The 17860-nt window shown below is 36.8% G+C and overlaps 2 protein-coding genes across 2 annotated transcripts; both read left to right on the plus strand.

The window, feature by feature from the left end:
- The first annotated feature begins 1748 nt into the window (after nt 1–1748).
- Nucleotides 1749–11843, plus strand: LOC107595709 (receptor-type tyrosine-protein phosphatase alpha-like). Its single transcript, XM_016286203.1, has 11 exons — nt 1749–1772; nt 2186–2352; nt 2856–2991; nt 3082–3231; nt 3351–3444; nt 4479–4555; nt 5728–5862; nt 6048–6173; nt 6277–6428; nt 8880–9015; nt 11386–11843. The coding sequence occupies exons 1-11, from the start codon at nt 1749–1751 to the stop codon at nt 11458–11460; spliced, it is 1272 nt and encodes a 423-aa protein (XP_016141689.1). The 3' UTR covers nt 11461–11843.
- Nucleotides 11844–15905: 4062 nt separating this feature from the next.
- Nucleotides 15906–16942, plus strand: LOC107595723 (progonadoliberin-2). The gene is made up of 3 exons (XM_016286218.1): nt 15906–16043; nt 16514–16597; nt 16727–16942. Exons 1-3 carry the CDS (start codon nt 15906–15908, stop codon nt 16763–16765), a joined length of 261 nt encoding a protein of 86 aa, XP_016141704.1. The 3' UTR covers nt 16766–16942.
- Nucleotides 16943–17860: the final 918 nt, after the last annotated feature.

Here is a 17860-nt window from a genome sequence, read left to right on the forward strand (position 1 = left end):
TCCTATGTGAACAGTATCATAAATGAGTAGTATTGTTGATTTAAATCTTAATGTTGTTGCTGAGTTTTAATGATAAGTTCTCCTTTTCTTTTTTTCATCTACAGGAGATCATTGTGCGAATGAGTGAGTGATGCAGGTTTCGTTTCTCCAGGTAAGTCTATTAATTTGATCCTTGACAATCACAGAGGTTCCTATGGGGACAATCCTTTGTAAAAAAAATAAAATAAAATAATAATAATAGGATTTTGTTGGTGCTGTTAAATAGTTAAAGGGAGCGTTAACCTAAAAATTCAAATTTGCTCATAATTTACCTACCCTCAGGCCATCCAAGCTGAAACTGTGGTCCTTAGTGATTCATAAAATCAAGTCAACAGCTACCGTCACTTGAGAGTCCCGTCATCAGCCCACGTCTCGCCCCTTGTCAGTTACCGCTACGTCACGTAACGGCAACAAAAACATGGACAAACACTGAACGATTGTATTTTTATTAACTAACATTAACAAAGATTAATAAATTTATTGTTCCAAGCTCGTTTGTAAACCACGCGTGCAAGGTTTATGTGCATGGTCGAAGTCTTCTTCTCCGTTTTTAGTGTATCTATGTGGCAGAATTACAGCGCCACATGCTGGTCTGGCATGTATACTACATCATTTTGTGACGGTTTCGTGGTTTCGTGTGGACGCAGATATTTCTTGAGACAAGGTGAAAAAAAAGATTGGATAGGGAAAGCTCTGGCTTCTTGTGGACGTAACCTAAAATACTTAATTTGTGGTGTTGGTGTGTATCTCCTCATCATGCTCTAGGCCCATGTACGATTGCCTGTTTTTTTTGCTCTGCAGGCGTTGCCTATATGTCCCATTCAGGCCTCATGTGATGCTGCCTCGAAGGAGGAGAATAAGGAGAAGAACAGATATGTGAACATCCTGCCCTGTAAGGCTTTCCCACAACTTATCTCCAAACCAGAGCTGATAAAGCATGCTTTTACCAGAGCTACAAGGCCTACAAAGGAGTTCATTATGTGAAAAATAATGCTGGGAGCCTTATAATCTGTTTTATTTTTTACACCTTTTCTCAGATGATCATTCTAGGGTGCATTTGACTTCTCTGGAGGGAGTTCCTGACTCAGACTTCGTCAACGCTTCCTATATAAATGTAAGTCCACAAGCGCAAGACTGATAATTATTTTCACGTTATTGCTGATATAAAAATTTGATGCAATTTTGTTTGAATTAATTAAAAATAAATCTCTAAAACAATTTTTTTTGTTAATGGTGTTATCTTCGTATAATTACATATACTATTATAATATTTATTTATATTTTGAATACAATTTTTGCTTTTATCCATTTAGTTTTTGATTTTCATTTTAGTTTAAATTGGAAGAATTTTGTAATGTGCTCAATACAGTGTCTTAGTTTTTGTTTTTTGTTTGGCTTTTATTTTAAATTTTTTTTAGTTTTAGTAATATTTTCTTTTTTAATAAATCTGCAAAAATGTCAACAATTCTGTGTTTTTCTGTCAATATGGTGTGCTGTGTGTACATTAATGAGGAAAAAAAATTAACTTAAATGATTTTAGCAAATGGCTGCAATATAACAAAGAGTGAAAAATTTAAGGGGGTCTGAATACTTTCCGTACCCACTGTACATTGATAAACATACACATACATAAATACATCTATACATATATGTCCTATCAATTACAGGGAGTGAAATGCAGATGCATAAATACCAGAGGAATTAAGAGCATGAACAATCCTACAATAAGTGCTGTTCAGAAAACGTGAAGACTTGGTTTTAATTGCTCTAAGGCGTCTGTCTGAAGGTAGAGGCGTAAAGAGGTGACTGGCTGGATGCAAGGGATATTTCAGGATTGTTAGACCTTTTTTTCTGCAAACGTGAGACATAAATCTCATCAATAGTGGGAAGATCACAACCAATCATTTTCAAAGCATCCCATATTATATTACTAATCTGACTTTGGAGCTACCAATCCACACTAATTTAGAAAGTCAGCACATTTTCAATGATAGCACTATAAAAATTGAACATAACTTTAGATACGCCAAACTTTTTAAGCTGTCTCCAGAAAAAAAGCTTTTGATGGTTTTTATTTTAAGAAGTATTGTTGAAATATTGTTTGGTGAATGATAACAAACTCTGTTGTGTGTGTTTGTGTGTTTAGGTGGGTGATGTGTCTGGTAAGAAGCCTCAGAGGCTGGTCACACAGTTTCACTTCACCAGCTGGCCTGATTTCGGGGTTCCTTTCACTCCCATTGGCATGCTGAAGTTCCTTAAGAAGGTCAAGACCTGCAACCCACAGTATGCTGGACCCATAGTGGTTCACTGCAGGTAAAGAGCTTTATTATCTTGTGTGTATGTGCATGACAGAGTACACTACCATTCAAAGGGTTTTTTGTTTAGGGTTTTTACTTTTATTCAACAAGGATGCATTAAATGAATCAAAAAATGTCAGTAAAGACATTTATAATGTTACAACATTTCTATTTCAAATAAATGATGTTCCTTTAAACTTTCTATTTATCAAAAAAGTCCTTTGGGAAAAATCAAGATTTCCACAAAAACTTCAAGCAGCACAAATGTTTTTAACATTGAAAAATTCAGCTTTTCCATCACTGAAATAAATAAAATTTTCAAAATACATTAAAATAGAAACTGTTATTTTAAATTGTACTAATATTTCACAATGTTTCTTTATTTGATCAACTAAATGCAGCCTTGGTGAGCATAAAAGATTTTTTTTTTAAAAACTAACTTTTGAATAGTAGTATTTTTGAGCAGTTTATTTGAAAGTTAGCGATTTCCAGTAACTGATTCTCATCTGTTCTTCTCAGTGCGGGTGTTGGCAGGACAGGGACCTTCATTGTGATAGATGCTATGCTGGACATGATGGGGGCAGAGAGAAAGGTCGACGTCTTCGGATTTGTCACACGGATCAGAGCCCAGCGCTGTCAGATGGTCCAGACTGATGTGAGCTCATACAAACCTCTCATTAAAGCTGTAATACAGCTGTATTAAGTCTCAACATGCTCATCTCCCACCCTCCATCTCTCCCTACAGATGCAGTATGTGTTTATATTCCAAGCTTTGCTAGAGCACTACCTGTACGGAGACACAGAGTTAGAAGTGACATCTCTGGAGTCTCACCTGAATAAGCTGTACGCTCCTTTATCTGGAGCCGGCTGTGGAGGCATGGAGGCAGAGTTTAAGGTAGCACAAACAGCTTTTTTTTTGCTTGCTTTTTGGGAAATAATTACTGGGACCACGTTGAAGTGTAGTACATATTTTCTTATGTTCTGTTTTGTTTATTATCTTTTTCTCTCTTTTAGAAACTTACCTCAATTAAAATCCAGAATGACAAGATGAGAACAGGGAACTTGCCTGCCAACATGAAGAAAAACCGTGTTTTGCAAATCATTCCATGTGAGTTGTGTATCAATGTTGAATAATCAGACTGTGAATTGGGAGAATAACTTTTGAATAATCAAAAACGCACTACTGTTAGAGGTCAGTAACATTTTTTTTAAATTAAATTAATGCATCCTTGGTGAATAAAAGTGACAGGAAAGACATTTATACAAAGGGTTCCTGTTTCATGTAAATGCTGTTCTTTTTAATTTTTTACATTTGCCTCTTGTTTCCACAAAAATATTGCTAATAATAAATGGTCTGAGCATCAAATCAGCATATTAGAATGATTTCTGAAGGATCATGTGACACTGAAGTCTGGAGTAATGATGCTGAAAATTCAGCTTTGCTGTTAAAATTATTTAAATAAACCTTTATTTTAAATTGTAAAAATATTTCACAATATTACTGTTATAAATAAATGATGAGCATAAGAATAATTTTAAAAAAAATCTTACTGACCCCAAACTTTTGAACGATAGTGTAATTGTTTCTAACATGTTCTCTGCTCAGTCTGCTGGGGAAAAAAACATATTTATGTAGTTTATACTTTTTCTAGTATATAATTATATTATAATTTATCTTTATGCTTTTATCCTTTTACATGTTATTTGGCAGTTGCTTTTATCCAAAGAGACTTCAAGGTGTACTGACACTGAAGTCTGGAGTAATGATGCTGAAAATTCAGCTTTGCTGTTAAAATTATTTAAATAAACCTTTATTTTAAATTGTAAAAATATTTCACAATATTACTGTTATAAATAAATGATGAGCATAAGAATAATTTAAAAATAAATCTTACTGACCCCAAACTTTTGAACGATAGTGTAATTGTTTCTAACATGTTCTCTGCTCAGTCTGCTGGGAAAAAAACATATTTATGTAGTTTATACTTTTTCTAGTATATAATTATATTATAATTTATCTTTATGCTTTTATCCTTTTACATGTTATTTGGCAGTTGCTTTTATCCAAAGAGACTTCAAGGTGTAAATTTATCAGCATGTGCATTCCTTGGCTTCTTTCTGAACCTTCACTGTTTCTTCCAGATGAGTTTAACAGAGTGATCATCCCTGTGAAACGAGGGGAGGAGAACACAGACTACATCAACGCCTCTTTTATAGATGTGAGTAAAACCCGTCTGACCTCAGCCAACAATTACTCCCAACTCACCGAGATATCGCTCAGGGAAGTCTGGAGGGAATGCTACAACAGAGACCACACAGCATGCTTTTCTTTTCTTTTGGGAGTGGTTTAAACACGCATTTTTCTGTCATGAAGTTATATGGACGCCCATGCTGAGATTAGGAGCCTGGGACGCTGACCATTGCTGTTTTTTTAAACCTAGTGACCAGCTCACTGGAAAAAATAAAATGATTATAAATGTATTTATTTTCATTCGATACTAAAAAGTATCATTATTACAAACTTAAAATCAGTTGATGCTGAGTGTCGAAAGTTCAGATTAGTCACTTATGAGGTTGCATGACAAGTAAGATGTTGCCTTAGAAGGCAGCTGCCTAAGTAGGCAGTGAGGCAGCTCACTAGGTTTTGGGATAGACCTCATGTGTTCATCCCTCCATCGCAGATCAGTCAGAGTTTGTCAGCTTTGTTTTGGCTAAAAGCCCTTTCGCATCCTCTTCTTTTTGTGTGGCTGAAGCACTTAATCATAAGGTAATCAAACAAAGGAAAACTTCTCCAGTGCTGCCATAATGATAACGGAGCTTTGCAATCTGGAAGATAACTATAGTGATAAACAAAAGCCTTTTTTGTCGTATGTTTTGTGCATTTTTACTATACGTGTGGTCAGTAATTTTTTATTTATTTAATTTTTGGAAAGATTACGTTTATTCAGCAAGGTTGCATTACATTGATCAAAAGTGACATCAAAGATATTTATAATGTTACAAAATATATCTATTTCAAATAAATGCTGTTCTTTTGAACTTAGTTCATCAAAAATCATTTAAAATGTATCAGTTTTGAAAACAAATGTCTTCAACATTGATAATAAGTAGGATCACAGGAATGAATTACATTTTAAAATATATAGGAATAGAAAACAGTTATTCTGAATTGCAATAATATTCCACCATATTACGGTTTTGACTGTAATTTTAATCAAATAAATGCAGCTTTGGTGAGAATAAGAGACTTCTTTCAAAAACATTAAAATCGTAATGACACCAAGCTTTTGAATGGTAGCATATATCCATGATTACAGCTGGAAAATGTCTAGTGTATACAAATGTAGTCATATTTGTGTGTGTGTGTGTGTGTGTGTGTGTGTGTGTGCAGGGTTATAGGCAAAAGGACTCGTACATGGCATGTCAGGGGCCGCTGCAGCACACCATTGAAGACTTCTGGAGAATGATCTGGGAGTGGAGAAGCTGCTCTATCGTTATGCTGACCGAGCTGGAGGAGAGAGGACAGGTACGTTCACCTGCCTCCTTTCTCTTTGTTTGCATCTATATGCTAACTCCGCTTACAAAGGTGTCTTTTTGTGGTGTAGCCTTGTAGTTAAAGATCTGGGCTAGCTACAGAAACATTGTTGAATTTTCAACCCCGCCAGGTGGGGCAATAGAATAATAAATCTGTCTCTTCCCCACTCTCTGCAGGAGAAGTGTGCTCCATATTGGCCTAGTGACGGTGTGATGGTTTGTGGAGACATGTCCATTGAGTTGAAGAGGGAGGAGGAAAGTGAAAGCTACACTGTTAGGGACCTTCTCGTCACCAATAACAGAGTAAGTCCATTTCAGAGGATCTCCTGAAACACTGTTTATGTCTTTTAGCACTGTATTTTAACGTTTGCCATTGATGTAATTGCCATTTTCTTTCTCTCTGCAGGAAAATAAGTCTCGGGCTGTGAGGCAGTTTCATTTCCATGGCTGGCCAGAGGTGGGCATCCCGTCTGACGGGAAGGGTATGATCAACATAATCGCTGCAGTTCAGAAACAGCAGCAGCAGTCTGGAAACCACCCAATCACTGTGCACTGCAGGTAAGCCACATCTACTCCTCTAACCAACCAGGAACATGAAACTTATTTTACATAATTTGTAAGGCAAGGCAAGTTTATTTATATAGCACATTTCATACACAATGGTAATTCAAAGTGCTTTACATTAAAATAAAATGCAATCAGTTCTGACATCGCACAGTGCTCATTCAATAAATGCACAGCGAAACAGATGGGTTTTGAGTCTGCATTTAAATGTGACTAATGTTTTAGCACATCTGATCTCTCTTGGAAGCTGATTCCAACTGCGGGCAGCATAATAACTAAAAGCAGACTCCCATTGTTTTGTGTGAACCCTTGGTATTTCTAACTGACTAGATCCTAATGATCTGAGTGGTCTGGCTGTCGGAGAGCATTTCACTGGCAATCTGACTTGGGGGGTTTGTCAGTCTCTCAACAGTAGCAAAAAGAGTGCGAGTGTTGTTTAAGTTATTGTTTATAAGGTTTTAGAAGAATGACTGTCTAGCTTTGCCTAGTTCCACATTGAAAGCATGAAGGCTGACTTTATATATGCTATAGTGAATTTCAAGTTTCGTCATCCGCCCAGCTTTTCTGCATTGTCTTTTCATACTCTGAACTGCTGTTGATTTTCTCCAAGCTGATTTCTGTCTGCCAGTCTTCCTGCTGACTTTCAAAGGAGCAATGTCATCAATAACATTCTTAACTTTTGAGTTAAAGGAATCAAGGAGAAGATCAACAGAGTCTGCAGAAATGCTTGGTGTTAAAGATATAGCCTCCATAAATAGCACACTAGTGTTTTCGTTAATGCATCTCTTTCTGACTGAGACCGATCTAGATTCAGTGGTAACAGAGATCAATATATCAAAGAAAATACAGAAGTGATCAGATAGTGTTACGTCCTTAATAACAATGGATGAAATGTTTAGACCTCTACTGATGAGTAAATCTAGAGTATGTCCCCGATTTTGTGTGGGTTCATGCACATGCTGAATCAGGTCAAAAGTATTTAGAACAGTTATAATTTCTTTTGTAGTTTTGTTTTCTGCATTATCTATGTGCATATTAAAATCCCCTGCAATAGCAAAACAGTCCAACTCTGAGGAAATCATTGATAGCATTTCTGTGAACTCTTCAACAAAGGCTGGAGATTATTTTGGAGGCCTGTAAATAATGATAAACAGAATGCGTGGAGCACCTTTCAACACAATCCCTAGATATTCAAAAGTCAAGTACTGACCAAATGACACTTGCTTGCATTGATAGACATCTTTAAATAGAGCAGCTACACCTCCACCTCTCCTAACAGTCCTGCAAACACTCATGAAAGTAAAGTTAGGAGGGGCTGTTTCATTGAGGACCGTTGCACTCCAGCTGTCTTCTAGCCATGTTTCGTTTAGAAACGTAAAATCCAGGTTGTTTGTGGTTATTAAGTCATTGATTAGAAATGATTTATTTTTTAGTGAGCGAATGTTTAAAAATGCTAACTTGATGGCATTGCATTTTGTCTCAACAGCAATATTAGTTTGATGCATAACAGGCCGCAGATTAGATGAGTCAGCTGTATGGCTTGAGAAGGCCTTGTAATAATATATTTGGATATTAATATATATTCATATTGTAAAATATTTTAGTTTTTTATGACAACAGATTTATTTTTATTCTATTGTTTTTACATTCTATTTGGTGGCTTTTTGTGAGGCATAATTTACGTTCCACATGCAAAACCTATTTTTATTAAAATATTTTGATTGCTAAGTTGCAAAATTACACTATCATTCAAAAGTTTGGGGTCAGTACAATTTTAAATGTTTTTGAAAGGCTGCATTTATTTGACCATAAATACAGTAAAAACAGAACAGCATTTATTTGAAATGAAACTTTTTTTTTTAATTTTTGAAATGGAAACATATTTGTCTTTACTGTCACTTCAATCAATTCAGTGTTCCCTTTGTTGAATAGTGAAAAGTGCTTATTTATTGTAATTTTTTTTTATCTTACTGACCCTTTTGAAAGGTAGTGTATTTTTAACTTGAAAAGGCTTTGACTTGTCCTTTTGTGCTCCAAAGGGAACCCATAAAACAAAAACAGGAAATAACAAGTTATTTAATGCATTTGTGGTTGTTACAGCAGCATACTACTCAAGAAGTTATTCATACTTACCATAAATCTTCTAGTGTGGATACAGGACGTTTTGGTTAGACTGGAATGCAAATTTGAATAGGTCTCACTGGTTTGGCAGCTTAAGTAAGGTTTAGTGGTTTTGTAATGCTAGAAGGCATCCATGGGTGCTTGGTATGACTTAACCAAAACCTGACCATAGTTACATCTCCAAAGCAATGATGAAACAGATAGAGCTGCAGTGTCCAGTGGGAATTCAGGGTCAGCCAATTAAGGAAAGCCAATTATGAAAAGTAGGAACAGACTCATTCATATCCACAGAGCGGTGAGTAATTGATGTTTGTGTGTTAACAGTGCCGGAGCAGGGCGCACTGGGACATTCTGTGCTCTGAGCACGGTCCTGGAGCGGGTGAAGGCAGAGGGCATTCTGGACGTTTTTCAGACGGTAAAGAGTCTAAGACTACAGAGACCGCACATGGTGCAGACACTGGTGAGAAAACACGTCACTCACGATGCAGTGTTGATCTACTAAACTGAACAAAGCGCAGTTTAATTGTTTTTGAACAATTGTTGTTTTTTTGCCAGAGGCATAAATCATGCTGTACTAAGGGAAAAATTGTGATAAGTTGCATTTGTTATTGAAAAAAAAAAAAAGGTTTCAAGTTTGCTGTGCTTGAGGGCTACACAAATTGACTGTTGTTATATATCAGTATGACTATAATACTAATACTACTACTAATAATAATAATAAATCATTACCATTTTGATTACTACTACTACTAAAACAAAATCAGAAATATTACAAATTGTAATTTATTATTCCAATTGTATTCGCTGTAACATAATAATCAAATATTTAAGATAATAATCATTTTTATTTTAGAGTACAATTGTAAAATTACAATACTAATATTTATGTCTCTCTTCATTTACAAATTTTAATTTTGGCAGAAACCACATGAAACCCTTAAAGCTTCACTTTTCTTGACAAAAAGTGGTTTATAAACATCGATTATTACAATTTTGGGAAGATGATTGACACATGTTGCGTTCTGAAATGCATAAAATATTCAATTCAAATTCAGAGCTCATCCAGAGATGAGTTCATGTGAAGTGTCATTTACTGCATATCGCTCTAAGACACTGAAAACACTGGATTATGAGCTGCTCACGTGTAAATGAAGACAGTGCCACACAGGGGGCGAACTATGGGGGAGCTAGGGGGAGCTCGGCTCCCCTTAAAGGGGTCATATGATGCTGCTAAAAATAACATTATTTTGTGTATTTGGTGTAATGAAATGTGTTTATGCGGTTTAAAGTAAAAAAACACATTATTTTCCACATATTGTACATTTTGGAAGACCAAACAAACTAGTTTCGCTTTCACAACGAAACACACGGCGGCCTAGCGTGAGGGCGCGATAGAGTGAGCTGAGGCCAGGCTAGAGTGAGGGGAAGCCCCGGCTCAGCGTGCACTGAGGCCGGGATAGAGTGAGCTGAGGCGGCGGGGTCGAGAACGGCGCAGCCGGCGGATCCGACGAATGAGCGGGAACCACATGTGACAAATTGATAGTACACAAAATATGTGTAAAAGGGCTGATAACAAATTAATGCTATGTTTTGGTTCGTGTCTTACACACAGGGTGCAAACTACGGGGGAGCTAGGGGGAGCTCGGCTCCTTTTAATAAGACATGGGCTCCCCTGAAAACGGGATTTGTGAAATTTTGGGGGGTCTCAAAAAATATTGACAATGTGTTATTTTGACGTGCAATTTCATTTTTGTGTAATGTGATCATCGTGGATTATTATGTGTGAAATTGCAAAAATATCATTCATTCATGCATGACGGCGATTTAAACCTAATTAACTTATAAACAATCTCTTTCTGACAGAAAAGAGCTTATAAACAATAAAGATAACTATACATGCTATTCTTGTCATGAGCATCAAGGTGTGGGGGTGCTGCGGTGCAAATTCCACTCATGTTTAGTACACGTTAACTCAAAGATTTGTAGAAAAACTATAAACGCTGGACTCTGTGGTCGGTTCTGTGTTAAGGTAAGGCATGTTATTCGCAATTATGTGTTGTGGCTGCGTTGTTATAGGTCTGCGTGACTCTCGATGTCTAAGGCCTAATTGAATGGAGGAATTATGGTATTCTTCTGTAGCCTGACGACAAGTAACTTTAAACGTTGTTCATGTGAACTCAAAGACAGCTGGATGCTTTGTTTATAGACTATTTGTGGGTGGCTGTTTGCTGTTTCACCTTCGTGTTGTTTGTGTTGATAAAGTATAATAGGGTAAATCCTGTATAGTGATTTATCCTATATAGTGCTTGTAGCAAGTATTGCATACACTTGTAGCTGTTATGTATCTTTGTAAGTCATTGTAAGCCCTCACGCAAGCAGTGCAACCCCCCGTTATAAAAAAAACGTGGGCTCCCCCAAAGTCCACGGTGTAGTTCGAACACTGGTGCCACGCTTCACTCTGAAACACAGAGCGCATATGTTTAATTCAATCATAGCCTTTGTGATTTGATAATCGTGTGAAGCCTTTGTGATTTGATAATCGTGTGAAGCCATATAGCGATTTCACTTAATCGTGTAGTCCTAGTAAAACATCATTAGAACAGGAAGAATAGGGGGTCGGGGTGATGTTATTTTCATGATAGATTTTATGTTTGTACCTCTATTTTTTGGAAAATAATCATCAAAACAAAAGTTACATCACATAATTAATATTCACAAGCCAAGCTGATAATGTTTTTAGATGGTTCCTACACCCCTGTTTTTATCTTGTTTTGTTTTTAGTACTTTAATCCAAACACCTCGACTCATTACATCCTGCTTTTCCCCACAGGAGCAGTATGAGTTCTGCTACAAAGTGGTCCAGGAATACATTGATGCCTTCTCTGACTACGCCAACTTCAAGTAAAGCCACACCCTCCTGCAGAAGATCGTACAGACATTCCCAGTCATGCAGTCACGTCCAAACTTTCACAAAAACACAGCTAAACGAGACGGACTGCCAGCGCAAAGCAAAAGGGAATGAAAATCCTTTGGCCGGCAAGCACGAAAACACGTTGGTGCTGAAGATGGAAAGAAAACAAACAAAGAAAACACCATTAGAGATGCCTTCTTGAATATTTTGTAATATTGCTCTTGTTAATAAGGCCCTTACCCATTTCTCTCAGTGTAAATATGCTCTTGTATTTCTTTTTTGTTTTGTTTCATTTGTTTGGTTTTAGAAGCCATTCTGTTGCGGTTTTTAGAGTGACCTTAATATAGTTTACTGGTATATAAATGCAAACATGAATGGCGCTATAGAGACAGAGCGGTAGAAAGATGAGGGAGCTTTTCACTGGGTGTTTTAACAAGAACTTCCTTCTTTCTCTGCAGTTGAGTGACTGAAACCTATTTGAATGGCAGCTCAATCCCACTATGCTGTTGCCTGTAGCTACATAACGCACAACGCGGCAAAATCAACCAACCGTGGTGCATCAGCGACTGTAAACGCGTGCGTTCGCAGAAAACACTTCACTGTGCTTTTTGATTGTGTTTACTGGAGTGACCGATATCATTTCTGAGTCCATTTTTTTTAAACAGGGACCGTTTTTTTGGGCCGTGACTAAGGCGTGCGTCCCTTAGATCTGAAGATGTTAAGTGTGTTTTTGTGATGTCCATTTTGTTATAGTGTGCCAACTTGGTCCAAACTAGATGATGGTAGAGGAAGATAAGACTAAATAAGACAAACAAGAGGAAACCCTGAGTATGTCAAGACCAGAGAAATTCCACTTAATTTTTCTTTTGTGTTGTTTTGTCCCCTTGAATCTCACAAGGGTTTGCTTCAAGTTTCATTCCCTGCCCAAACATCTTTTATTTTCAAGATCGCTCTAAAAGCACCTTCTGTATTTGTGATTATAATCAAGGAAGTGATGCATTTACTTGCCAGGATGTCTGATAATTGGCCTTAACAACTGTGCTTGACTATATGGTTTCATAATGTACTTTCCTTCATTTGAAGATAAATGATCCCACCGGTTTCTCTACTTGCAAGGTACTGGTGCAAAGTCGATCTAGAAAGTTCCAATAGAAATGACACATGATCACCTAATCATCTGTTCCTGCCTGTGTAAAGGACTTTAGCCGTGGTGCCGAAGTCAACAAGCCCTTTCCAGCTCCACTGAGCCAGTTAGATTGATATATGACGCTTCAGCCCTTAGCCATGAACACTTTCAACTTCTCCAAGCATAAGGACCAGGTAGATGGTAAAAATGAGGACATGTATTGTTATTTTAACTAGTGATTATCAGCAAGTTATTTTCCAGCAAATGTTTTATGTAGGTTAAGCCCTCGTTCCACACTGCCTTGTGTTAGAAAATGCAAGTTTTATGAAATGTATGTAAACCCTATAGTTGTCGTTCAAAATCACTCACCCATCTGTCATTCCATGGTAACAGGGTTCTTGATGGAAACTGTTATTATTTCAGATCCATGATATTCCGAATGATGAATTGCAGATTTCTATTACAGCCCCTCTTAAGATATTCCATGAAATGCTGACAGATTTGCTTGAGTATTGTGTGAGTCGACTGTTGTGATTTGCTTAAAGTCACACTAACCCTTTCCACATGAGACACTGTGCCAATAGCAGCCTCTCAGGGGCAGGATCCTTCTTCAGAGGTGGGAAAGTGCCTCATCACGTTCCTGTAGCTTCAAGCATATTCCCGCCTGCTCTTTTGTAGCTCATGTTCTCCCAATCCATTGGGACCTTGTGGCCTGTACACGGCGTATGATAATCTGTAATGGAACCCAAACGGTTGCTTTTCTGTGTTTTTGGTGTGTTTTCAAACGATTTTTTCCTTCTTTGCTTACATACCATATAAAACCATCCTGGAGAAAGCACCAGACTTCAGGACAATTCCCTCAAAACCCAAGCTCTTAATGTACGCAGAGCAATCTAGTTCTTCTGGTCATGAAGGGAAGCCATGTATCTGGGGGCTCACTTCATTCTTCTATTGAATGTGATATTGAAATGCTTGGACAAAGACTGAAAAGTAAAGGATTCTGCTCTCCAAAAAACCCATGAAAATTGAGGATTTCATCGGAAACCCCTCTTTAATTGGATTGTTTATAAATTTCAAACTACAGCCTGTTTTATGTTCCAGAAATCCTAAAAATGTTACCCTTTCTGGTTTTTCTTTTCTGTTTATGCACCCTTCTTGTACATAATGTAAGGTTATTTATATTTCATTCCTATCTGTTGCCTTTATTTTATTTTTATCTTTCTCTCACTTTTTTTATTTTTTATTTTAAAGATACTTGTATATTAAACTGTACTGGGACCATTTTGAAATGTATTCGATTTTTTCCCCGTTTTTAATTCGGTATTATTGTCTTAAAATCGTATCTTTTAATTTACATCTGTTTTTTCTAGTGTTTTGTTATTAAAATTTGAATATATATGTATATATAATTATATATATATATATGATACAAATTATATAATGCCAAACGGCCTTTCTAAACAAGATACGGTTCAAACCTAATAAAAGTGCTTGAGATTTTATCTGCAGTCATTTTACTTTGTGCATCTCTGAAACATTAGAAATATAATTTTTATGTCTGAATATGTATACTATCATTCAAAAGATATTTTGTATGTAGTAAATTGATCTATAGTGACCGTAAAACATGTATACAGTACAAATTCATCAAACAGTCCTGAAACAAAATGTATCACAGTTTCCATAAAAATATTAAGTGGGGCAACCTTTTTCAACATTAATAATAAAATAAAGTTCTTGAGCACCAAATCGGCATATTAGAATGATTTCTGAAGAATCATGTGACACTGAAGGCTAGAGTAATGATGCTGGAAATTCATCTGCCATCACAGGAATAAATTACATTTTAAAATAGAAAACAGTTATTTTAAATACTGTTTTGACTTATTTTAAAGAAATGCCACTTTGGTGAGACTTGATCCCTGAGGGAAAATTCTGGAAGAGTGTCACGTCACCTCGTGTCACCTTGTCTCCCCATCCTTCCTGACCCGTCAGACCTGAGATGTGGATGGATTATCACCATAGACCCATGTACGTGTTTAAACACCATTTGACAGGAACTCAATCAGAACTTGAAACTCTGCGATGAGTCAGTCGTAATCCGTCTGTCACATTCTCTGCTTCGATCACCACGAGGGAGACCTTCTGTGTAATTAAGAACACAGTCAGGCTGGAGTGTTTGTACAGTGTTTTTCTTTCTGGGCCAGTGTGCGTTTCGTGTGGATCAGGGGGTCACGAATGACGGATGTAAGGTCACGCTGGCCACTTTTTACAGCTTAGAGGAAATGAGCTGGACATTTGCTTTTTTAATAAAACATGCTCATCAAGAATGTGCGCTATTGGGGTCACTGGAGTTGAAAAATGACAGAATATTCTATACATGCAGAATAAATATCAGCAGTGTAGATGGCTAGTGGCACAATAAATGTAGATTTATTATAGATCTATATAAATAAAAATTTACAATTTCTTAAAAGCCTACACTGCTGTTCATTATTATTTCAAATAAATGCTGCTCTTTTGAACCTATTTTCTTCTCTTTTCCTTAATTAGCACTTTGGCACATGCTTGGCCATTGTTTTGAAGCTAAAAATCTGAATAGCCTCAAAATTACGCACATGTGACGTAGTTGCCAAATGTGTCTGGGTTTAACTCATGATGTGTACATTTACATGAGTGTTTTGTTGGAGAAAGAGGACACTGTCCTGTGGGGGTCAACAGTGTTTGGAGAGGATAATTGGAATTGAGCTCATCTTACACATGCTCTCCTCCCATTGGCACCGCAATGACCACACAAAGTGTTTGAGAACAGAGGAGGTCAGTGTGTGTGTGTGTGCGCTTAGACAGGGAGGTGAGATCTGGTGTGAGACATAAATTGTGAGGAAGAGGAGGAGGAAGATTCCAGAGAATGAGTGGCAGACGTATCTCAGAAGCTCACTGAACCGTTTACTTGAGGGAAAGGAGACCATATCAGGATTACCAAGACCAGGACTTCACAGTAGAGAAACTACTACAGAAGATCCTTCAAGAGAAGACGTGCCAAAAGGTAATCACAATTTTCTTTGGTTTGTTTCGTTTTGATTTTAGGCGGTAAAACTGATTTTGTTGCTATTGATGTATTGACAGTAATTCGGTCTCCATTGTGCTTTATTGTCTCTTAAGCATCATTGTCATGATGCTTTTCAGTCAAACATTTGTCCTGAAATTGTTAGGCTGGTAAACGTAGACCTGACTAACTTTTAAACATGTCTATAGCTTTTGGCCCTTCTTACTCTCTATTCATCTCACCAGTCTCTGTTCTCTTCCCTCAGTTATGGTGCACATCTGCAGGCTGTTTGTGGTGATGGGGATGTTGTTGTGTCTAAGTGCCCAGTTTGCCAGCTCTCAGCACTGGTCTCATGGCTGGTATCCTGGAGGAAAGAGAGACATAGACGTGTACGATACCTCAGAGGTGTGTGAATGAATATTACCAAAGAAATTTAAGTCTATCAGAAAGAACAATACTGCCAGAGAAGGACTGTCTTTTTGCAATGTGGCGCAAAAGGTAAAAATGTTAACTGTAACCATATGGTTGGTAAGTTGGTTTGGTTATTAGATTTTTGAAAATTTTATTAGATTTAAAATGAAAATACATGTAATTTACTTTCAAATTAAGAATCATTTCTTTATATGATCAATGTATTTTTCAAAACAGCAGCATTTATTTAAAATAGAAATTGTAACATTATAAATGTCTTTACTGTCATTTAGGTTATGCTGTTTAAATAATGTGTATTGTATTATTATTGTATTATTGTCATGTGTCTTACATTGACGAGGTTCTATACTGTTTTTACATGTTTATAAGCCTTTGTTAATGGAAAGGTTTATTTTGATGTGCTTTAAGCCATCGTGTTGCTTTCTATTTGACTTTAAAACCAGGTTTCAGAGGAAATTAAACTCTGTGAGGCAGGAAAATGCAGCTACCTGAGACCCCAGGGAAGAAACATTCTGAAGACAATACTGGTGAGTACAGGTGCTGTTTTGGCTTGATTTTTTTTCCATCAGCAAATAGCCTAGTGATTACATAAGCTAGTCATGACAGGATATTGTGAATATTTCTCTAAAACTTGACTAACTTGTTGGCTTTTACAGCTGGATGCCCTCATACGGGATTTCCAAAAGAGAAAGTGACACCAAGATGACGCAACAGCCTGTGTCCTTTCCAGCAAACACATTAGGCCTGCATGTCCATCCAAATTATATATATAATTATTTTGTTATTCTGTGATTTTTTTTGTATGTTTTGCATTTCGTTCTGTTCTCATATCCATTGTGAGTGAACCTATACTGCCAGCACTATGTAACCATTTGCAGCAGTTCCTACAATAAAGGCTTTATTTTGGTATTTTGCTTTAATTGTTCAGTGTCTTTTTATTAGTTATAGGTACATTCACCAATTTTGCTCAAGACAAGAGCGAAATTGTTTTAAAACTACAATGTTTACACACACAAAAATAACAGGCGTCAACTGCATGAATAAAAACAGACGTATTTACAGGTGCATCTAAATAAATTAAAATGTCGTGGAAAAGTTCATTTATTTCAGTAATTCAACTCAAATTGTGAAACTCATGTATTAAATAAATTAAATGCACACAGACTGAAGTAGTTTAAGTCTTTGGTTCTTTTAATTGTGATGATTTTGGCTCACATTTAACAAAAACCCACCAATTCACTATCTCAACAAATTAGAATACTTCATAAGACCAATAAAAAAAACATTTTTAGTGAATTGTTGGCCTTCTGGAAAGTATGTTCATTTACTGTACATGTACTCAATACTTGGTAGGGGCTCCTTTAAGCCCAGGGTTCTTTGACAGTGGCCATTTTTTGGTCCCTTGTTTCTCATTTTCCTCTTGACAATACCCCATAGACTCTCTATGGTGTTCAGGTCTGGTGAGTTTGCTGGCCAGTCAAGCACACCAACACCATGGTAATTTAACCAACTTTTGGTGCTTTTGGCAGTGTGGGCCGGTGCCAAATCCTGCTGGAAAATGAAATCAGCATCTTCAAAAAGCTGGTCCGCAGAAGTGCTCCAAAATGTCTTGGTAAACGGATGCAGTGACTTTGGTTTTCAAAAAACACAATGGAAAGGCTCAGGAAACCTTTGCAGGTGTTTTGAGTTGATTAGCTGATTGGCATGTCACCATATTCTAATTTGTTGAGATAGTGAATTGGTGGGTTTTTGTGAAATGTGAGCCAAAATCATCACAATTAAAAGAACCA

Source organism: Sinocyclocheilus grahami, unplaced genomic scaffold (assembly GCF_001515645.1).
Source record: "Sinocyclocheilus grahami isolate Dianchi unplaced genomic scaffold, SAMN03320097.WGS_v1.1 scaffold207.1, whole genome shotgun sequence".
NCBI classification, from domain to species: Eukaryota; Metazoa; Chordata; class Actinopteri; order Cypriniformes; family Cyprinidae; genus Sinocyclocheilus; species Sinocyclocheilus grahami.

Bases quoted from the DNA above. Each gene is read 5' to 3' on its own strand.
- LOC107595709 (XM_016286203.1), top strand. From the start codon at position 1,749: ATGAACAATCCTACAATAAGTGCT. The intron at 3,232-3,350 runs GTAGCACAAACA...TCTCTCTTTTAG, and splicing joins GCATGGAGGCAGAGTTTAAG to AAACTTACCTCAATTAAAAT. The intron at 5,863-6,047 runs GTACGTTCACCT...CACTCTCTGCAG, and splicing joins AGCTGGAGGAGAGAGGACAG to GAGAAGTGTGCTCCATATTG.
- LOC107595723 (XM_016286218.1), top strand. From the start codon at position 15,906: ATGGTGCACATCTGCAGGCTGTTTGTGGTGATGGGGATGTTGTTGTGT. The intron at 16,044-16,513 runs GTGTGTGAATGA...CTTTAAAACCAG, and splicing joins ACGTGTACGATACCTCAGAG to GTTTCAGAGGAAATTAAACT. The intron at 16,598-16,726 runs GTGAGTACAGGT...TGGCTTTTACAG, and splicing joins ACATTCTGAAGACAATACTG to CTGGATGCCCTCATACGGGA.